Source organism: Musca autumnalis, unplaced genomic scaffold, assembly GCF_047663935.1.
Source record: "Musca autumnalis isolate F117 unplaced genomic scaffold, ASM4766393v1 scaffold_2, whole genome shotgun sequence".
NCBI lineage: Eukaryota > Metazoa > Arthropoda > Insecta > Diptera > Muscidae > Musca > Musca autumnalis.
Window position 1 is genome coordinate 267,328,121 of NW_027411755.1, and position 19,692 is coordinate 267,347,812.

Below are 19,692 nucleotides of genomic sequence, written 5' to 3' on the forward strand. Positions count from 1 at the left end.
ATTAATGTCTCGTGATGCTTTTCACTGTTCTCCTCGGAAAATTTTCCTTCTGTGTTTTTGGCAATGATTGCAAACAAATATTGGGGACACGAAAATTGTACATGTTGTCGAATGGAAACATTGGCCTTCACATTGACAATTGCTAAACATATTCTAAAAATATCGGAAAAGAAATAACGTATTTACCAATCACATAAAACATATTGGATATAAAATATTTTGAAAATATTTCAAAAACATACAATAATAACAAATCATTAAAGGAATATATAAATATGTATACACATACGAGAATGAGAAAATTGGAAATTCGCAAACACAAACAATATGTGTTTGTGTGACTATGCTCAACTGTTCGCAGATAAATCATAGTATTTTCTTCAAACTAAAATTAAAAACAATATTTTCATTTAAATTGATTGTATATAGAACATGTTTGAATACAAGTTATATTCAAACTGTCTGGAACTTTATTCCACACCTTTATATGAACACTATATATTGCTTCACGAAAAAGAAAACTTACATACGACTCACGATTTACATACATGTATTCGTGCTAGTTACTATTCTAATTAATTAATTAATGTATATATAATTTTCTATTATTTCACTCGTTAACATAATAAACTATGTCTAAATTATCTAGATAATATATTCACTAATTTATATATTTATTTATTCTACGTCAATAAGATTAAAACAAGTTGACTCTAATACAAGAAAACTCCCATTTTTGTTTCAATTGAAACTTACAAATAAAATTCTTAACACTGTACAGTGATCGGTAGATAGATAGTTGGTTAGGGTTAACATAAATTGATATATGTATGTATAGGTATGAGTATATAGGTTGTCAATTTTACTACATTTTATCACATGAGTTTCTTTTATTCCTGTTAATACTTTTAGACCTTGTACTGCCAGTAGATTTTGTCGATTTGTTTGAAGCCCAGTTTTTCGAACATGGCACTGGAAGCAACATTTCCATCGACCACTGTTGCTGTCACTTCCAAATCGTTCTCCGCTAAAAATTTCGACATCAATCTCACAGCCAAAGAACCCAAACCTTTGCGTTGATGAGTGTCCTCAACCTGTAGAAGGCCAAGCGAGCCCAACGGACGTCTATGAAAAAGACAAGTGAAAACAATTCAAATAACAAACAAATCCATAATTGTAGTATGCACTTACCTTAGACACCATGCCACCAGATTTTCACCATCAAAAAGGCCCACACTTTTATGTAGCCTTATTAGCATCTTAACAAAATGTACAGAACCGTCACATTTATGAGGCCACACATTGTTAACTTGTTCGGCATGACTTTCATCCAAATCTTTAGTAGTTATGTTTTCAGGTAACCTGTTGGGAAAATTGACACAATTATCTATAATGGCATTACAACTGTCACAGCGACATACTTAATGTCAAACTTTAAGGCTTCTTCTTTAGGAATGTGGTACCAAATAGTGCAATATTTTTCGAACTGGTCTTTGCTCAAACCTGAGTCCAGGAAGTGTTTATCAACAGCTGGAATCAGACGCTCTTCGAAGCCGGCAACAATATTGTCATTATCAAAACAGTTTAAAATTGTAAGCAAATCATCTAAATCATCTTTCAGGGTATTGCAAAACAATTGTTTGTAGGCCTAAAATTAAAAGAACATTTGGTTGAGAAACATGTTTTTGTTTTAATAAATTTTCATTCAAGACTTACACTTAAATGAGCCACATAGGTTCCATTGGTTTCCCATTCTTCATTTAGAGAATAAATTTTCAGCGGCAAATCCGGTTCTTGAGTGATCCAATGGATAAATGATTGCAGAGTGCTAAAGCGTGATGCTCTGCTCTTATGTTCCGCATATAAATCACGCAACTGAGGCCATTTCTCTGAAGGTATTTCAATTAACTTATCCATTTTTCCCTTTTCACTGGGCCACCACCACTAGATTGCCAGAGCTCCTCACCTTGCAAAATCTGAAACAGTACTGGACAAAGTAATACATGTGCATACTGTGTGTGTAAGATTGGTTGCGTGCGTGTAGTTCTTTTCCTTTACTATTTTTGCATGTTTCTGATTTTCCTCTCTTATGTTGTTGATCAAGAAATAAACAAATGTACATACATACATACATATATACCCCTTTTGACCAAGAACGATTATATTTACTCTCTAGGTACTTTTAATGCCCCGGTACAGATCTGATCAATACTATCTGCAGCTGTCTTATAATTGTCTACAAGGCGAAGGCATTATTGTTTAGCATATCGTCATAATCATTACACCCAAAGAAAAATTCACACCAATAGCTAAAGACGAATTTTAAAAAATCTTCGTCAAATATCAGAAAAATGATATTAATTAAACAAACATTTTATTTCTACTTCATTTTAATCATAAACTGCTGTAACTCTTTTTATACACTCCGCCATATATTGCAGGCTATATTAAGTTTGTCTTTCTGATTGTAAGTTATGGAAATTTTTATTTTAAATATCCCACAATGTACGTATGCATATTCTTGAATACCTTAAAATTATACACCGATATAACTATGTGCGTCCGTCGGTGGATACGTTGAAAGTTGTAGGCATAGGTCGCAGTTTTGGTATTGACCCATATATCTGTAACGGTATTTTGGTATTTTGAAGTTTCAGTCATATCATCCAACCGAATTTGATGACATCAGGTTTCATTATAATTTATGGTGGAGGGAGGGTATAAAAAATTCAGCCCGACTAAACTCAAGGTCGGTTTAACTTCTTTTAGTTAACGACAAAAATCGAGAGAACTAAAGCGAAAGAAGGAAAATGAAACGTTTTTAATGTATATTAGCAACATTGTTGCTATCTGTAAGTCTTAGCCATAACATTCATTTGATCGTTAATTTTCCGAAAATATTCAGTAATAATAAAAGTAATGGATACTTATAAAACTTTTATATCTACATACTACGTGTAAATAATTGCAGATATTTGTATTAAAGCAAACGAACTCTCAAACGCTACTGATTAAAATAAACGTATGCGGTTCCATTTTAATAACTTTGGATCATTTTACCCACTATGTGTAGTTCGCTTACAACATATAATTTTTTGGGTGTAACAAGAGACCCGAAAATTTTAATATGTTTTTTGAAAATGTTGTTGACACACCTTCTTGACAGAACAATTAATGTAGTTTTCTTTCGTTCGTCACTTGTGTTTATAATTATATGCTCACCGCAAATATCACCAACAGAAAGAACAATGTTTAGAGAGATTGTTGTCAGTTTCGTCATAATGGATTTTTAGTGGCGATGCGATAGTAATAATGATACAAGAACAGAAACAGAAACAAAAACAAAAATGCACGTGTTATTAAAATATATACAATATACTCGTTCAAGGATGTTATAACAAATATATCAAAACAAATACATATGTATGTGCATATATCTACATAAATATGTATGTGTCTGAATCCTATTGGTTTTATGTGACGACAAAGTTGACGCACTGAGCTGTTCTAAATCCCGCTTTTGGCAAAACATTTTGATTTTCTTTATAATTTATCAACTATACTAACGGTTATTATTACATGATAAGCTTTTGTTATTGATTATGTTCTAAAGTACAAAATAAAAATATTTGAAGGCTTTTAACACATTAAGGACCATGCATTTTTGTGCGTCAAAACCTTTAGCATTGCCACTTGAATTGTTTTCCCTATCATCAAAGAACCATCAGCCTTTAGGGTTACGACATCATCTACATTTTCCTACTATACAAATGTGCCTCATCGAAATATTGCTTTCAGACTCCACATATGTTTGGACAAAATTCGTTTCAGACAAGCTAGAATTACTTAGCAGAGTCCGTCCGTCTGTATCTCTGCTTGTCTGGCAGGCAGGAGCGCATGATAACTCTCGAATGGATCAACCGATTTGGTACATGTTTTGCATCTCGTAATATTTTGCCCAAATTAAATTTAAGTCATATTCGTACCTCCACCAAATTTTTTGCTAAACTTTGGTCTAAACCTTGTACATCACAATATTTCATACAGAAATAGATCGAACCTAGTGTGGATTATATCGGTTCACTCATTGAAATATCGTAAAATTACTACTAAAGGAACATCAACTTCCAATAGAATAGGACAACATCTTCAGGTATCTCCCTCATAAAAGTTCAACATAAGTGCAGTTTAAGGCTGTTTATGAATCCTTTGGATCTTTTGGCAAAAGGTTCTTCTTGTAGTATTCTTTAAAGCGATATCCTATTTTTCGTGGGCAAGTCCATGCTTAAATACTGCAGTGGCTTCGTCCACAATCGTTAAGATAAATATCCCACAAGTTTCGATATTTTATTGGAACGTTTGTTCTTCCAAAAAGGTCACACATTATAAAAACTTCCTAACTTTATAAATGTGGTCAATCGCCAAGGGTAGAGTCCTTGTTGATTAATTTGCTTATTATTAGCAATAATTATGTGGGAATTTATAAAGATCGAAGGATCTATAAGGGATTAAAGCAATACTATTCATTTAAGAAATAAATAATTTCTAGTTCCTGCAAAGTTTTCAATGTCAGCGAAACTAGAAACATCTACACGTACAATAAGGAAATTAATAAAGCTTTTTCTCTAACATTATACTAAAAGTTGAGAATACAGCCGGAAAAACAATCATGGATTTTTCGACTCATAGTATTTTTTCAGGATTTAGCTAAGAGTTAGCCGATGGTTTCTGAGATATTTGTTCTACCATGATTTGGCAAAGCGCAAACGTGAGTTTTGTAGTCTCAAACAGTACCGCGAGATGGATTCGCAGTCGAAGAGTCGTAGTCTGTATCGTCCGATTTTAAATTTCTGAAGTTTTTAATTGGCTTGCACAGACCCTCTCACTTCTGGTAAAGACATAAAAGAGTATTATATTCTTGTGTTATCGACACAGTAGCTGGATATAGAAGTCCAATCTGCTCTCGCGGATTCTGTTATTCTTTTTTTGGAGGTATTTAATTTAAAGTAGTCGTTTAGGTATCTCGGTATGTAAACGTAGGTATACCTTAACCACTTTCTCCATGGAGGTTCTCCAACCAAAATGAATAAAAAATCTTTTTATTTTTAATGTAATGTGGTAAGCCCTTCCCTAAAGTTAATCTATTTTAACTACACCCACTTTAAAAACTTCTTGTTTTTAAAATTTTAAAACAACAAATTTGTGATTAAGCTGGTCTTACTTTAAAAATAAAAAGTAATCACACACCACAACAAAACTGCCCAAGTGAATCTTGAATAAAAAATCTGTATTGCAGCTGATATCCTTAAAAATTAGGCTAATATCTTTAAAATACTATGACAATTCTCTGTGGTTGCGATTCTCGGATATATCATAACGTGACCTATATGATTTAAAACTTCAAAATACTGAAAACAGGGCGGAGCTTTTATTTGGCGAATCTACCGAATGTTGTCCGATATGATTTATTTTCAATTCTAAATATCCGAGGACTTATATTTTATACTCTGTAAAAATTTAATAATTAAATCCTAAATATTCTGAACTCTCTCTATTAAATTGATATATTGCTACCTCTAAAAAAGCTTTACGTAACGCTACACAACATTTTAAATGTTCATGATTTTTGGTCAAGTTGCTAAAACATGAGCCGATATTGTCCAAATTCCGTCCAAAAGTAAACGTAGGTGCAAACTTTCTACAAAATATTGTTTTTATACCCTACACCACTATGTGGAGAGGGTATTATACGTTGGTTTTGGGCAAAAAGTTTGTAAATAAATAATGAAATGATGGTCGTAGACCCATACTTATATATACCAAATGAATGTCTCGACGAGCTGAGTCGATCTGGCTATGTGTGTCCGTCCGTCTGTCCATCTAACCCATGTAATCACGCTACAGGTCACAATTTTGATCGGATCGTCACGAAATTTTGGATGTTGATGGGGGTCCCGGAGGGGAAGAAGCCTATTGATTTTGGTGATGGTCGGATAATATTTAGGGGTCGGAAATGGCAAAAAACTTAGGTGGATAAAAAGACAACGTTTTTTTCCAAAGCGAAAGCAAAACATGGCAAGGAAAGTAGAAAATATCACCTTTACAACGATGTAAAGTAGGTTGTCGTAGGTGGTCAAATAGCAGAGATATGGCAATAGTCGATAATGCACCCCATTTTCCGATTTTTTTGTAATCACGCTACAGGTCGCAATTTTGATCGGATCGTCACGAAATTTTGGGGGTTAATGGGGGTCCCAAAGAGAAAGAAGCCTATTGATTTTGATGATGGTCAATTAATATTCAGAGGTCGGAATGTGCAAACACTTATTTGGAGAACGGTCAACGTTTTATTTCAAAGCCAATATCGCTGTTTTTTTAAGAGGTATATCTAAAGCAAAACCTGGCAAGGAAAGTAGAAAATATCACCTTTACAACGATGTAAAGTAGGTTGTTGTAGCTGCTCAAACAACATATATATCGCAATAGTCGGTAATGCATCCCATTTTCCGATTTGTTTGTAATCACGCTACAGGTCGCAATTTTGATCGGATTGTCACGAATTTTTTGGGAGTTGATGCGCGTCCCACAGAGGAAGAAGCCTATTTAGTTTGGTGATTGTCGGATAATATTCAGGAGTCGGAATAAGCTACAAGCTTATGTGGAGACAAGTCAACGTTTTTTTCTTATGCGAATATCTCCGCTCCTGGTTGGAGTATTCCAAAAGGAATACCCGTCAATGGAAGAAGAAAAGATCTCGTTTATATTGATGCAAAGTATGTTGGCGTAAGTGAGCAAACCGAGATATTGCAAAATTCAGTAATATACCCAATTTTTCCATTTTTTGTAATCACGCTACAAGTTGGAATTGGATAGTGACGAAATTTTGGGGGTAGATGGGCGCCCCACAGAGGAAGAAGCCTATTGTTTTTGGTGATAGTCGGATAATATTTAGGGGTCGAAATGGGGAAAAACTCATTTGGAGACAAATTCAAAGTTTTATTCTTTGTGAATATATCGGCTTCTAGTAGGGGTATTCCAACGGCAAAGCCTAATAATGGAAGAAGAAAATACTACCTTTACATTGGTGTAAAGCAGGTTGGCGAATGTGGTCAAACAAGGGAGATACCACAATAGTGGGTAATGCATCCAATTCTTCCAATTTTTGCAATCAAGCTACAGGTCGTGATTTTGATCGGATGGTCACTAAATTTTTGGTTGCTTATGGGGGTCCCAGAGAGAAAGAGGCATATTATTTTAGGTGGTAGTCGGATTATATTCCCTAAAAGAAATGTTTACCAGTGGAAAGCTTATGCACAGGGGTAGTGATGTAGAGTATCACATGGTCGGCCCCGTCTCGACTATAGCCTTTGCTCACTTGTTTTCAAAATAGTCTGGCTTAATCCCATTGATGTTGTTTTATTTTTTTTAACAACTAATTTATTAGTAGAAAAAAGTTGGCATTGTTTGCCAAGGGGTAAGGCAGGGAAGACTAGTTTCGATCCACGCCACTGGATCTCATCAGTTCCCTTGTTTCTCATTGAAGTTTTCTCTTTGTTCACCTCAAGCTGACGATTGATGTTTGGGTATAAAAAGTTTCTTGTTGAAGAAGTTATTGAAAAATAACTTCGGTGAAGAATATCCACAAACAAGAAACAAGGAAACTAGTGTTCCCCGCCTTACCCCTTGGCGAACAATGCCAACTTTTTTGCACTAATAAATTAGTTGTTTTAAAATAATAAAACAACAACAATGGGATTAAGCCAGACTATTTTGAAAAAACAAAATTGTATTAGCTATCCCAATAAAAAACGACGCCACGAATGTTCGATTTCCTAAAATATCTCAATTAGTTTGAAAGTTATTAAGCGCCGCATGATAAGTGATTTCGGTCAGTGTGCACTGTTTAGACATGTTGATAGTGACATTGAGCTACGAATCGGGCTGCACTACTTTCGAGATGTTTGTAGGAAATATTGTAAATGGGTAAATTCGTCATTAGTACAAAGTCGAGCCTTTTGGATTTATGGAAACAGGAAAGCAACATATGTACATCTCTCTACAGTTTATTCAGTACTTGCTATTTATTTTACATAAGTCTGATTTCTGTCCATAAGAGTTCCTATATTGAGTATACGACCGCTAACTCTCTAATGACATTAAAATTGTAATAGGAGAATATACTAAAAAGTTTTATAGAGTGAGAAAAATATCGGATATTAGTATGACTCCGATCGACTTCTCATCTATAAAAACGATGTTTTGATTAGTATCTATTTCGTGTTTCTAGATTCAAGGGATGCTGTTTTCTCAATATCAGAAAAATTATCTAGAGTGTCGTAGAGCAACAACTCTTTACAGTTTGTGGGAGAAAGTAGTCTGGAATCTGAAATTATTTTCCTACTAAGCTCTGGGTACTAAATTCAAGACGACATATGTTATATCTTCTTCTTCTTTATTTACTCATCCGTTATCCGGATATAAGTGATCGTACAATTCATCTTGGTTGTCAGCTCTCTGTGTTTTGCAGCATTCAGCAGATCGGTTTCGTTGGTATAACCTGTCCAGTCCATGATATTTTTGAGCCAGGATGTTTCTTTCCTTCCTCTAGCTGGCCTTCCTTCAATTTTTCCCTTCAGAATTGCTTGTAAAATTATGTATTTGTTGTTCCTTAATACATGTCCCAGATACGCTATTTTGCGCCTTTTTATAGTTGTTATTAATTGCCGGCTTATATTTATCCTTCTTAGTACTTCGTCATTAGAAATTTTCGCAGTCCATGGTATTTTCAGTACTCGCCGGTAAATCCATATTTCAAAGGATTCCAATTTTCTTTCATCAGAGGATTTGAGCGTCCAAACTTCTGTTCCATATAACAGCACCGACCAAACATAACATTTTATAAAACGTATTTTTGTTGTTATATTTATGTCATGACTTTTCAGGGTTTTACTATATTTACAGAAAGCATCTCGCGCCATCTCTATTCGACTTTTTATTTCTTTCGAGGGATCCCATTTGTCGTTTATCACTATAGGTTATATAGGATGTAGCAAAAATTAAGCCAGGACAAGGACTAAGCGGCTACTGCTCAAGGCCGATGGCAAAATCTTTATGACAAATAATATTCTCTAAGTAGTTAAAGAGTGTTGCTAACTTACATTAAATCGCTGACGTAGTGAGAAATTAAATTACCGAAAATGTGTGTGGTTTGACGTTTGAAGCCGATTAACACATTAATCAATACAACCCGGTGAACAACAACACGTGAGATACCCTAACACTTGTTATACCTTCTTTGCCTTTCTTCGTACTACAACGCCAGCATATTTCTGTAATGTTATTTGTGAAGAACGAGTGTCAAGGTTACTTTTAATGGCATGGCATTGAAAAAAACTAAAAGCTTAAAATGTAGACCCAGGAAAGTACGTGACAAATACACACGACGCAAACAGAAAATCATGCAGTGTTGGATTCATTAATTTTTTACTTATCCATACCGGACGTCCTTCAATTACACCTCAAGGTGTAGAAAGTAATTTTATATTATTTTGAATAAAATCGTTAAATTAATGCCGCGGTACATTTTAGTGTTTAATGCATTAAACCATGTCAAATTAGTTAATTTTGGTGGAGTATCTTCCAATCATATATCATTGTGAAAACCTTATGCTCAGCTTGTTCCAGGCAAGTGAAAATGTTGGCATGTTATTTTATTAGCCCAAACACATTTGGCAAATGTTCAATTTATTACAACTGCAAATCAAATGTGTATCAGCACAAATGCTGCCGGATACTTTGTATAGCAATCTTCTTGGATCATAGTCTTAAGACTAAGCTAACACAATAATGGCATCCTGTATTTGGCAAGCATACCGCTTCAATTAGATGCCCTCTAAAATAAGTATGTTATTGAGGTGATAAGACAATGACATTTGTAACAGTATGCAACTATCTACAAAATGTGAAAACATGAAATCCTATTAGGATTTGATAATATTTGGTCGCTTTTTAATATAAGAAGACAGGATAAGAGGAAACAATTATTTAATTTTGAAATTTGTACTACCTGAATCACCTGGAATGCAAACTGTATCCACCCCATTTCGGATGTCAAAATTTTCGCTTCTACATACATGAAAGGTAACAGTGACTATGAAACTTGTAAAAGTTCATACATACAAGTAAAATATGACAAAAAGTTTCTTTTAACAATTTTCAAATAAATGCTCCATATTTGCGAAAAATTAAAAACTTTTTAACAAATTTAGTTCCATTGTTTAAGTTTCATTTAATATGAGGCCACTGTAGTTGTTTGTTTTTTCATTCATTCGCCTGAACTGTATACAAATGCCATTTGGAATGTCACATGTTGCCATAATTTGCACGTTTCTACTTGAATACTTGCCAGCGTTTGGAATGCATATGATTTCTTTAAGGAAGATGTTTCTCCAATTTGTTATATAATTTTCACAAAATCCACTTCCCAGATTTGTGGTACTAATCAAGGAGTACTTCATGTCAATAGCAGTGGAATTCAATTAATACCAATACTTTTCTTGTTACTGCCAAACTTGCATATTTACTCCATTTTTCAAATAAATGTCGCCTCATATTTCAATATTATTAATATTTATGTTTATATATGTATGTATATTATTATAAAACATTTTAATAACGAACAAAACCGTATTTAAGATTTAAAGAAAAGTATTAAAAAAGTATGGTGTAAAATGGGAACCACCCTTGGGGGATGTTTTAGATGTATGTATGTACTTGACATTCAAAACACATTTTAATTACATTGTGTATTTTCTGTGCCATCATGTCTTCTTCTTATGTCTTCTTTTTTAGTTGCACATTTAATTATATATGTTTTCTTTGAGTAAAATAATTAAAAATTCGCCGACGCTCACTCACCAACACCGGTTAAAGATAATTTATTAATAAAATCACCATTACAGAATTTATTTTTCACAAATAAACATTGATCTTTGGACACTTCTTGAAACAAAACACTTGTCTGTGGTAAAACGAACGGCAAATTGACACAGGAAAATCACTGTCGTAGCAAGGAAACCTCACAGGCGCTTATATCGACCGCTGCAAAATAAGGGATGGAAAATTGAAATTGTACTTTTCCAGTACATTTACACCCATAACAGTAGCAGAACAAACCAACCCTTATTACCCGTCATAAGATACCAGGCACATTGTAAAGCACATGGGGGTGGAACGTATAAGCAATGACTGAGTCTGTATCGCTTATACGCATCTGTCAAACTATTCTGCATAGCATTACATACTGCACACAAGTTCAACCTGTTTGTAAACGAACGAATTTTGATGGTGTCTGCAGAACGTCACTGTTTTTGTGTTTACATCACAAATAATGTTTGGTAAACTAGAAAAAAATAGAGCCAAATGAAAATTGTGTATATCTATACTTTGAATGTTGTGGCGGCATTTGTTATGGGAACATATGAAAGCGTTAGTACACATTTATATTTCACGTTAACGTAACGCACGGCGTAAAGCACCGGCACGACTTTAATAATTGATAGCAAACCATCACGCGAGAATTTCACGCTTAAAGTAATTGTAAGCAAAATAACAATCGATACCTTCAAAATTTTGTAAAATTACTTTACAGTCATGAAGGCGAATTCCCCGAAAAAATACTATTCTACACTTAAATTTGTTCTCGCAATATGCTTTTGGTGCGAAAAAAATATTTATTCGTCTCAATTTGTTTATTTGTTGCAAAATTCCAACAAAATGAAAAAAACTCAAAATTATTCTTGCCAAATCATTGATCTCTGACGACATATCATAGTAATTTTTCACATTTATTAAAAAAATTATGTCATTGATTACACTGTGCTACGAAATTTAACTAAAAATTTATTCAGCTATTCTGATGTAAAAATTTTTGTTTTTTGGTATAACGGTAAATGTAGAGAAGTTTCAACTTTCAACTTTAAACGACAATGCCCTTTTTTACAACGATGTTCTATTATTCTTTTTAACATTGGAACCAACGTTGCGCATGATACATATTATGGTTTAGCATGCCAACCAAATTATCATAGGACGCTGAAATTGAGGGAAATATGCAAAAAGTTAAAACACAAGAAATACATAACCCTTTTCTTTTTTAACCGATTTTATTGGTTTTTCACATTTTCGAAAGCCAACTTAACTTTTTTTGAGGATATAAAAAATTATACTGTTTGGTATTTTTATGTTTCTAATGCGTTTTTCCAAACTTAGCCACTTTTAATTAAAATTAATGGCTTGTTCGGAAGGTCCGTTGTGAAAGAAGTTAAAGTTGAAAATCTAAGAAGCTCCACCCCAATAAGACAGAATTGGTACATCAGAACCCTTGCAATCATATTTTTTTGAAATGTTTGTAATAACAGATAAGATATTAAAATTATGTATCTCTAAGCAACATATAAAAACAATAATAATAGATTCGTCTCAGTATTAGGATTTAGTAAAAACATTTCGTATACCTCACAAAATAATAAAAAAAATCGTATCTTTTTTATTTGCCATTCCGTTTTCGGCGTTTCGCGTTCATACAATTACATGGTAATGTGATAATGGATGGATAATGGATATGTGACAAATCAGTTTATAAATTTAATTTATAGACAGATTTTTGCTTTTAACCCCACTTAGAAGGGTTCTTTCATTATGATGTCCAGTCCATTCTAAATAAATAAATAAGTAAATAAATATGTTAGGTTGAAAAGAGGGATGATGCAAGATGACCACATGTCCATGTGAACATACACTTAAGCCATAAGGAGTCCTGTTGTGCGCTCTAATTTGGGGAAAGGATGAGGTTGTATTTTAAAAAAATTTAAAAAATTATTAATTAATTCCTGATTTTTTTGTTGAAGTTAGTTTAGGATCTCTGTCCTATTGATGTAGTCTCTTACATTTTTAAACTCGATTGTCCTAATTTGGTCGAGTCCTTGTGTTATGTAGCTTGGTTCTGGGGCAAAAAAAAAAAAATAAATATTTATATTTATATTGTCGTGCTGTTTCAGCACGCCCTCTATTTAAATATGTTATATATCCAAAACTATTGAACCGATTTTCCTGAAAATTTCAGTGAATATACAAGGAGGACCCGTGGTGAAAATAGGTTATATATTTTGTTGAATTTCGAAGGGGACGGGGTCCCACCCATATGCCCCATTTATTAAAAACGATATTTAAGCAAAACTGACGAATGTATTGGTGAGAAAATTAATTTGCGAGGCAATGGTGGTTCTGTCTCCGGTCCTGAGTGCTCATTTGGAGCCTAAAGACCCGACCACGCCCAATTTTTTAAATGGGTTATATATCCAAAACTGCTTAACCTTGAGAATTTCAGAGAATAAATCGGGACGGGGCGGGGTAACTCCTCTAGGCCCTATTTTTGAAAAAGGCTATTTTTGAAAATCTTATGAAGGTATCGGATAGAAAATAGACTTGCGAGGCAACTGTGGTCGAATCTCCGACCCTAGGTACCTATTTAGGGACTAACGACCCGACCACGCCCTCTTTTTTAAATATGTTATATCTCTGAAGCTACTGATCAGCTTTTCCTGAACAGAGAATGTCCCTGTACATACCCTGGTGAAAATAGGCAATATATTTAGTTGAATTTTGGAGGGGCCGGGGAACCTCTACTAGGCCCTATTTTTTACAAAACGCTATTTTTGCTATTACAAATTACAAATCAATGAAAATACCAGATTTTTTGCATAACGAAGATTAGAAGGCAACATATCGATAGCTATAGCTTCATCAGCTATATAAGATATACATGATAAGAAGGTCGAAGGACGACACAGTCGGCCTTTAAGTCGCCGCTGGACATTCATTTGAATGAAGGGCACACATGCAATATTAAATAGAAGTTATCATCTGAAATGAATGTATGATGACACATAAAAATTCCCTAGATGCTTTAGATCGATTCTTGAAGGATTTAAGATGCAATTGACGTTTAGATTTCAGACTAACACTTCCAGTTATACACGCAGAAAAATATATGTTAGAAATATGTTTAAATCCAAACAAATTTATGTTTGGAACAGGTTGCAAACAAATATATGTTTGTCTCCATACATAATATGTTTGGGTCCAGCAAATATATATTTGCAACATTTTGTAACATATCTCAATTTTATTTGTTTGGGTACCAACATATTTTTTATGTTAGAACATATTTTTTATGGGTGGAGAGAGGATTTTTGTCGAAGAGAGTAACAACAGGACTCTCGCGGCTGCGGAATGATGTTTTATAGTAATGAGCTGTGTGTATAGTGTACTAGAAGACGCAGAAGCGAAGACGGGGCGGTAAAAAGTTTGTTTTTTGCTTTGGTGGTGTGTATGCCAAACGCGTGGGTTTCGTGCGTTGTTGTTTTTCCGAGTTTTTTTCACAAGCATTATTTTTTTCTGTTTCTTATAGTTAACCACCCTAGCAAGCGAAGAGGAACAGAAAAAATGGGTATGAATTATTTTTGTTCTTCAGTTTTCTAAATACAATCGTTGAGTAAAGACGGTAAAGTGTATGAATAAATCAGTGTTTTGTGTTTCTTAAACAAGTGGTGCTTTTTAGTCAAAAAGGGAATGGAAATATTTTATTCCAAAAAGAAGAAATCGCATTTAAAATTGGTAATAACATTCATTCAATTTTTATATACATGCATATATTAGAACTATGTACCTTTTTATTACATTATATAATCATTTGATTACAGATGGCAGTTTCCCGTTGGTGTTTTATTTTGCAACTAACGAGAGGCGTTCAACGAGGTTTATATATATTTGATATTTTAAAAGTGTGAAATTTTATAAATTATTCCATTCCGTTATGTATTTCTTTGGAATTTTTACGTATCTATGCGTCTGTTTTTGCTTTTGTGTTTGGTATTTCTATGCATTTCAATAAACCACCACCATTTATAAATGTGTGTATATGTTAGAGATAGACAGGGAGCGCTTACTGAGAGAATGTGTTTTACATTGAAATTTACGCTCACTTGCTATCAGTAAGCGCTCACTGGTTCATGTGTTTTTTTTTTTGTGGTTTTTTGGTTTGTATTTATATTATATCTAATCAAATATTAGTTTGCAGGCAAATATAGATTTGCTTGCACCCAAATATAAATTTGTTTGCACCCAAATAAATTTGTTTGCAGGACCCAAACATATGTTATGTTTGCGACTGGTTGCAAACAAATATATTTTTGCTGCAAAATATGTTTGGGACATATGTTAGAGAGGCCTTTTTTCCTCCGTGTACTATTCCAGAAGATGAAATAAATACATGATAAAGTCACCAGTTCTTCGAGGCTATGTTAAAATTGCATATCGACACCAACATTTCTGAAGTTTTTTTATTTATAGTCACTTGCAGATCCCGACTAACTAGCGATGCAAGAAAAATATAACTGCCTTGAAAAAAGGTAGCATAAAACTGTTTCAAGGGCTAGCAACGCGGACCGGGTCGCCTAGTAAATAAATAAATTTGTATTTTGTTGTTATTGTAGCAACGCAAATGTGTTAGTTCGGGTATTATTTCAGTTATCAGGTTCCTCTGTATCTAGATTCAAGAATTCTGCAACCTGGACTGGTTGCGTCCATAAGGAATCAGGAGACAGGTGGGTGGGGTTAGCTGGGCAGCTAAACAAATGTATATCGTGTGGTCCCAATCCACATGCTGGTCATGTGTTGGGTATCGTGGCGTCAATTCGGGCCTAATACGAATTGAGGCGGCTGCATCGTCCAGATCTTAACTGGGCTAAACCACTCGTCTTTGCCTTGGCAGCTGGCGTTCTTCTGCTGCGATGGATGGGGGTGGGCTCCAAGTACGGCATTCACACTGTATCTCTGTACTGCCTGCGCAACCATACCAGTGTGAATGCTATACAAGCCTGCCTGATAGGCTCATTGGTCTAGAGGTTCTCTTTTATACCTTTGGACCTCTCTGGTCATGAAGATCTCTCCTGACGTGCCTGGGTGGAGGAAGCCTGTCCATTAAATCGTGACTGGGATGCTCACTGCGATAACACCCAAGCAGGTACTGCATCGACAACATCTTATTGTGTTGACGCACCGGTAAAATCTTCGTCTCCTCATGAAGATGGTCCACTGGTGTCATGAGGAGGCACCCTGTTACGGATTCTGGCAGGTTTGAATCTTCTTCCACTGCGTAGTGCTAACCTTTGCAGACCGCGCTGGCGCCGCATAGCTTACCACAGACTGGCCTATTGCATTGTATGTGGTCAACAAGGTTTCTTTGTCAGCCCCCAAGTGCTGCCGGCCAGCGAATTGAGCACCCTGTTCCTACTTCTGATCTTATCGCAAAAGCTGTGGCATGCGCGGACGACATAAACATGCTATCGAACGTTACACCCAGTATTTTGGGGTAGTTAGTGGTCGGAAGCAGTTCACCATCGACCAATATGTACAGCCGTCCATATGGTGAACAGTGTGGCGGTGGATTTAGCGGCGGATATTTTCATATTCCTCAGATGGAAGAACTGCACTAGGTCAGCTATGTAGACATTTAACCTATCACATATGTCATCGAAGATAGGACCCATCACCATGATCGTACAAAATCATCCGCATACATCACGATCTCTATGCCGTCTGGAGGGTGTGGAATTTCAGAAAGGTAGAGGTTAAACAGTTCCGGAGATGTCACCCCTCCTTGGGGAACTCCCTGTTTCACCCTACGTGGTTTGGACTTCTTGTTTCTGAATTCCACAAACGACTGACGTCCGCACATATAGTTGATTACCCAAACATGGCTGGAGAGTAGTCTTCTCCATATCCTAGAACAGCTTGGCATGGTTGACGGTGTCGAAAGCCTTCGATAGGTCAAGGGCCACCATAACTGTTCGGACCACACGACCTTTTCTGGTTCAGTCCTCTACTGATATGTGTGGATATGGCGTCTAATGTTGTTGTAGTACTATGTATTTTCCGAAATCCATGTTGATGTTGGGCAACTGGAAAACACCTTCTCATCGTGGGGAGGAGTAGTGCCTCTAGGATCTTTGCTACTTGCTTCTTGTGTTTTGGATTTTGTTCAACATTTTATATTATTTTTGAAATGATAAGAATTTGTTGAGCTTGAGGTCTATATTGTTTTTATTTTATTTCCCCAATATTATTATTTTATTTTCCCAATTTTTAAATTGCATCTAAAAGGGTATATTGAATACGTAAAAATTAACGTCAACTAATTCTAGTAAACTAGTGTAGATTCACTAACCTAGTCTGTTGTTGATATTGAGAGAGTGCAATATCAACAAAGGAATTGTTTGAATTATTTGACATTATTATTTATTGTTGTCTTATTAGCACTAGGGTCAAGGCCATTCTATATGAAAGTTTTTAATCAATTGAATTAATCGAGCTAACATGACCTAAGGAGTTTTGTATCGAAAAAGTTAATTCTATCGAAGTCCCACACACCCAATCAATATGCTACGTTCGTTGGTGGTTTAATTCAGCTCATCACGCATATTGGATGTGAATGTCTAGATGACAAAGACTGAGTTTGATAACTTCTATTTATACAAACATTATTGCAAATTTGCATACATAATGTATATGAAGTATTTTTGAAGCCTTTTTCTTATCAAGTCTACCTAGTGTCTCGTCTATAATAATTTTTCAATACATTTAAATGTACAAATCGAAGGGGGTTTTCCTTCGTGAATTGGCAGTGGCTTAGAACGTTAAGACCTCGACAACATTGTCGGTTTGTTGGAGAGGAATCAGGTTCAAACCTCACGTATTTAATATACCCCTGAAGATTCAATTTAAAAATTGCGAAATATTGGGAAAATAAAATAAAAACAATATATACCTCAAGCTCAAAAAACTTCGTATCATTAAAAAAATAAATAAACAAATAAATAAACACTAATAATATATTGTCCAAACCAGCCTAGAACTTGTCAAAAAAATTATCCGTTACTCCAATCTGGCTGATGGAAAACAATTATTTTTAAATGCCGTTACATTCTATAGACACTTTAGATCAATGCACCTAACACTATTAACACTATGCATCAAAGTTCATTTTTTTAATGATAAAAGTAGAGTTAAACATATGAGGCACGTGTATCGGCGTTTTTTAAAGTTTCCATCGGGAAGTAACCTAAGTAGCCGGGGCAAGTTCCGCCCATTTATAGTTTTTCCTTGCATTTTAGGTATACACAGGGTTTAAAATGCTAACGCCATATTAGCAAAAGCACCGAATATTTGCAGCTTTGCCTGCTAAAATTTCTTCGAAATATGTTTAGCAACAATGAACAACGCCAACATGTAGCAACAAATTTCACAAAAATATAGCTAGCGATGCTGATGCTATTTGATATTGTCGCTTTAATAAAAAAGCATAAGCAAAAGAGAATAAGCAACAAAGTTTCAACGGCTTAGCCATGTTTTCAGCAAACAATTGTTTTTGAGATCAGGGTTACCAGTATAATGCATTAAAAATCACGATATAATTAATTCCACTTTTTCGTTCAAAGGGCATGTAAATTTTTGGTGAAGCTGTTCAATATATGGTAACATGGGGCGCCTTCGCCACTGGGGCGGCTACGCCATCGCCGATTTTCTCACAAACTACAAATGATAGAAAAAATCCGTTAAAGGAAAAATTGTGAGTTTAATGTAGATCTATCATCTCCCAAAAGTTGGCAGTAGTGTCATAGGTATGATAGGGGACGCATGCGGTTTTGTGTTTTCAGGGTATTGGGAAAAATAATTATGGTAGGTATGTTTTGCGATATCTTCTTTACCTTTTGTGATATCAAAAACACATTTTATACCGTTAGAAGACGAAGTAAGGGGTGGGGCATCTACGCCATGATAGGGACGTGGTGGGCTAATGTTAGAAATTTGTCATGTTTAACTTAAGTTCTAGCTAGCTATTAATATATCAAAACTTATAGTCAAGATATGCTAATATTTGTACCAAAAAATAATATTTGAAAAAACTTTAACGATGTTGGTATGAGAACATTTTGAACAAAAACGTGGCGAAGGTGCCCCATGTTACCATATATTTTTTTATTTTTAAACAATAATAATTAGTATTCCTTATGTTCTACCATATGATGGAGGCATTTTGACATTAAATGACATCTTTTTTATTACTGAGTTGGCAACTCTAATGACAAAAAACACCCTCTCTGGCTAATTCGCTGCGACGAATGGTCAGCCGACTGCTAAATATGTAGCGTGGTTGTCGATTATACCTAACGAAAAAAAGATTAGTCGTAAAAAACGAAATAAGCAAAAATGTACAAAAATAAATATGCGTTCGGTTGCTTATTTAGCCGTGTGTGTCAATATTGTGTAGCAGTTGAAGTGTACAGCTAATGCTAATGTTTTTAGATGCTGGCTTTTAAACCCTGGGTATACAGTGTCTTTGACAACTTTCTGAGGAGGATGTGGGATTATTTTTTGTTAAAAACATTAACCCTCATGCGGTAATGAAAGGTGTCTTTTTGGTCCTTTTTTCGAAAACCGTTAAAATTATATCTATTAAAATGTGATATATCAAATTAAATTATTTTTCAAAAATTTTACTAAAGGTCTCAGAATACACCAATTTTGTAAATCTTATCTAATCGCCAAGAATGTCTAAAAATCAATAACACG

The 19,692-nt window shown here is 34.7% G+C and overlaps 1 protein-coding gene across 4 annotated transcripts; it reads right to left on the bottom strand.

Annotated features, from left to right (window-relative positions):
* Positions 1-409: 409 nt before the first annotated feature.
* On the bottom strand, positions 410-11,171 carry LOC141392021 (uncharacterized). 4 transcript variants are annotated; one of them, XM_073964924.1, is made up of 5 exons: positions 10,918-11,171; positions 1,717-1,976; positions 1,422-1,648; positions 1,192-1,362; positions 410-1,125 (listed from the first exon to the last, which is right to left on the bottom strand). In XM_073964924.1, exons 2-5 carry the CDS (start codon positions 1,915-1,917, stop codon positions 909-911), a joined length of 816 nt encoding a protein of 271 aa, XP_073821025.1. In that variant the 5' UTR covers positions 1,918-1,976; positions 10,918-11,171; the 3' UTR covers positions 410-908. The 4 variants fall into 4 exon arrangements, with proteins under 4 accessions (XP_073821025.1, XP_073821026.1, XP_073821028.1 ...); XM_073964925.1 differs by having other exon boundaries at positions 1,717-1,987; positions 10,918-11,164; XM_073964927.1 differs by lacking the exon at positions 10,918-11,171 and adding an exon at positions 10,801-10,895.
* Between the last annotated feature and the right edge of the window lie 8,521 nt (positions 11,172-19,692).

Excerpts from the sequence above, each read along its gene's own strand:
- LOC141392021 (XM_073964924.1), bottom strand. The coding sequence starts at position 1,917 with ATGGATAAGTTAATTGAAATACCTTCAGAGAAATGGCCTCAGTTGCGT. Across the intron at positions 1,363-1,421 it reads GCCTTAAAGTTTGACATTAA|GTTACCTGAAAACATAACTA; the intron begins GTATGTCGCTGT and ends TTTTCCCAACAG. Across the intron at positions 1,126-1,191 it reads CTGGTGGCATGGTGTCTAAG|ACGTCCGTTGGGCTCGCTTG; the intron begins GTAAGTGCATAC and ends TCTTTTTCATAG.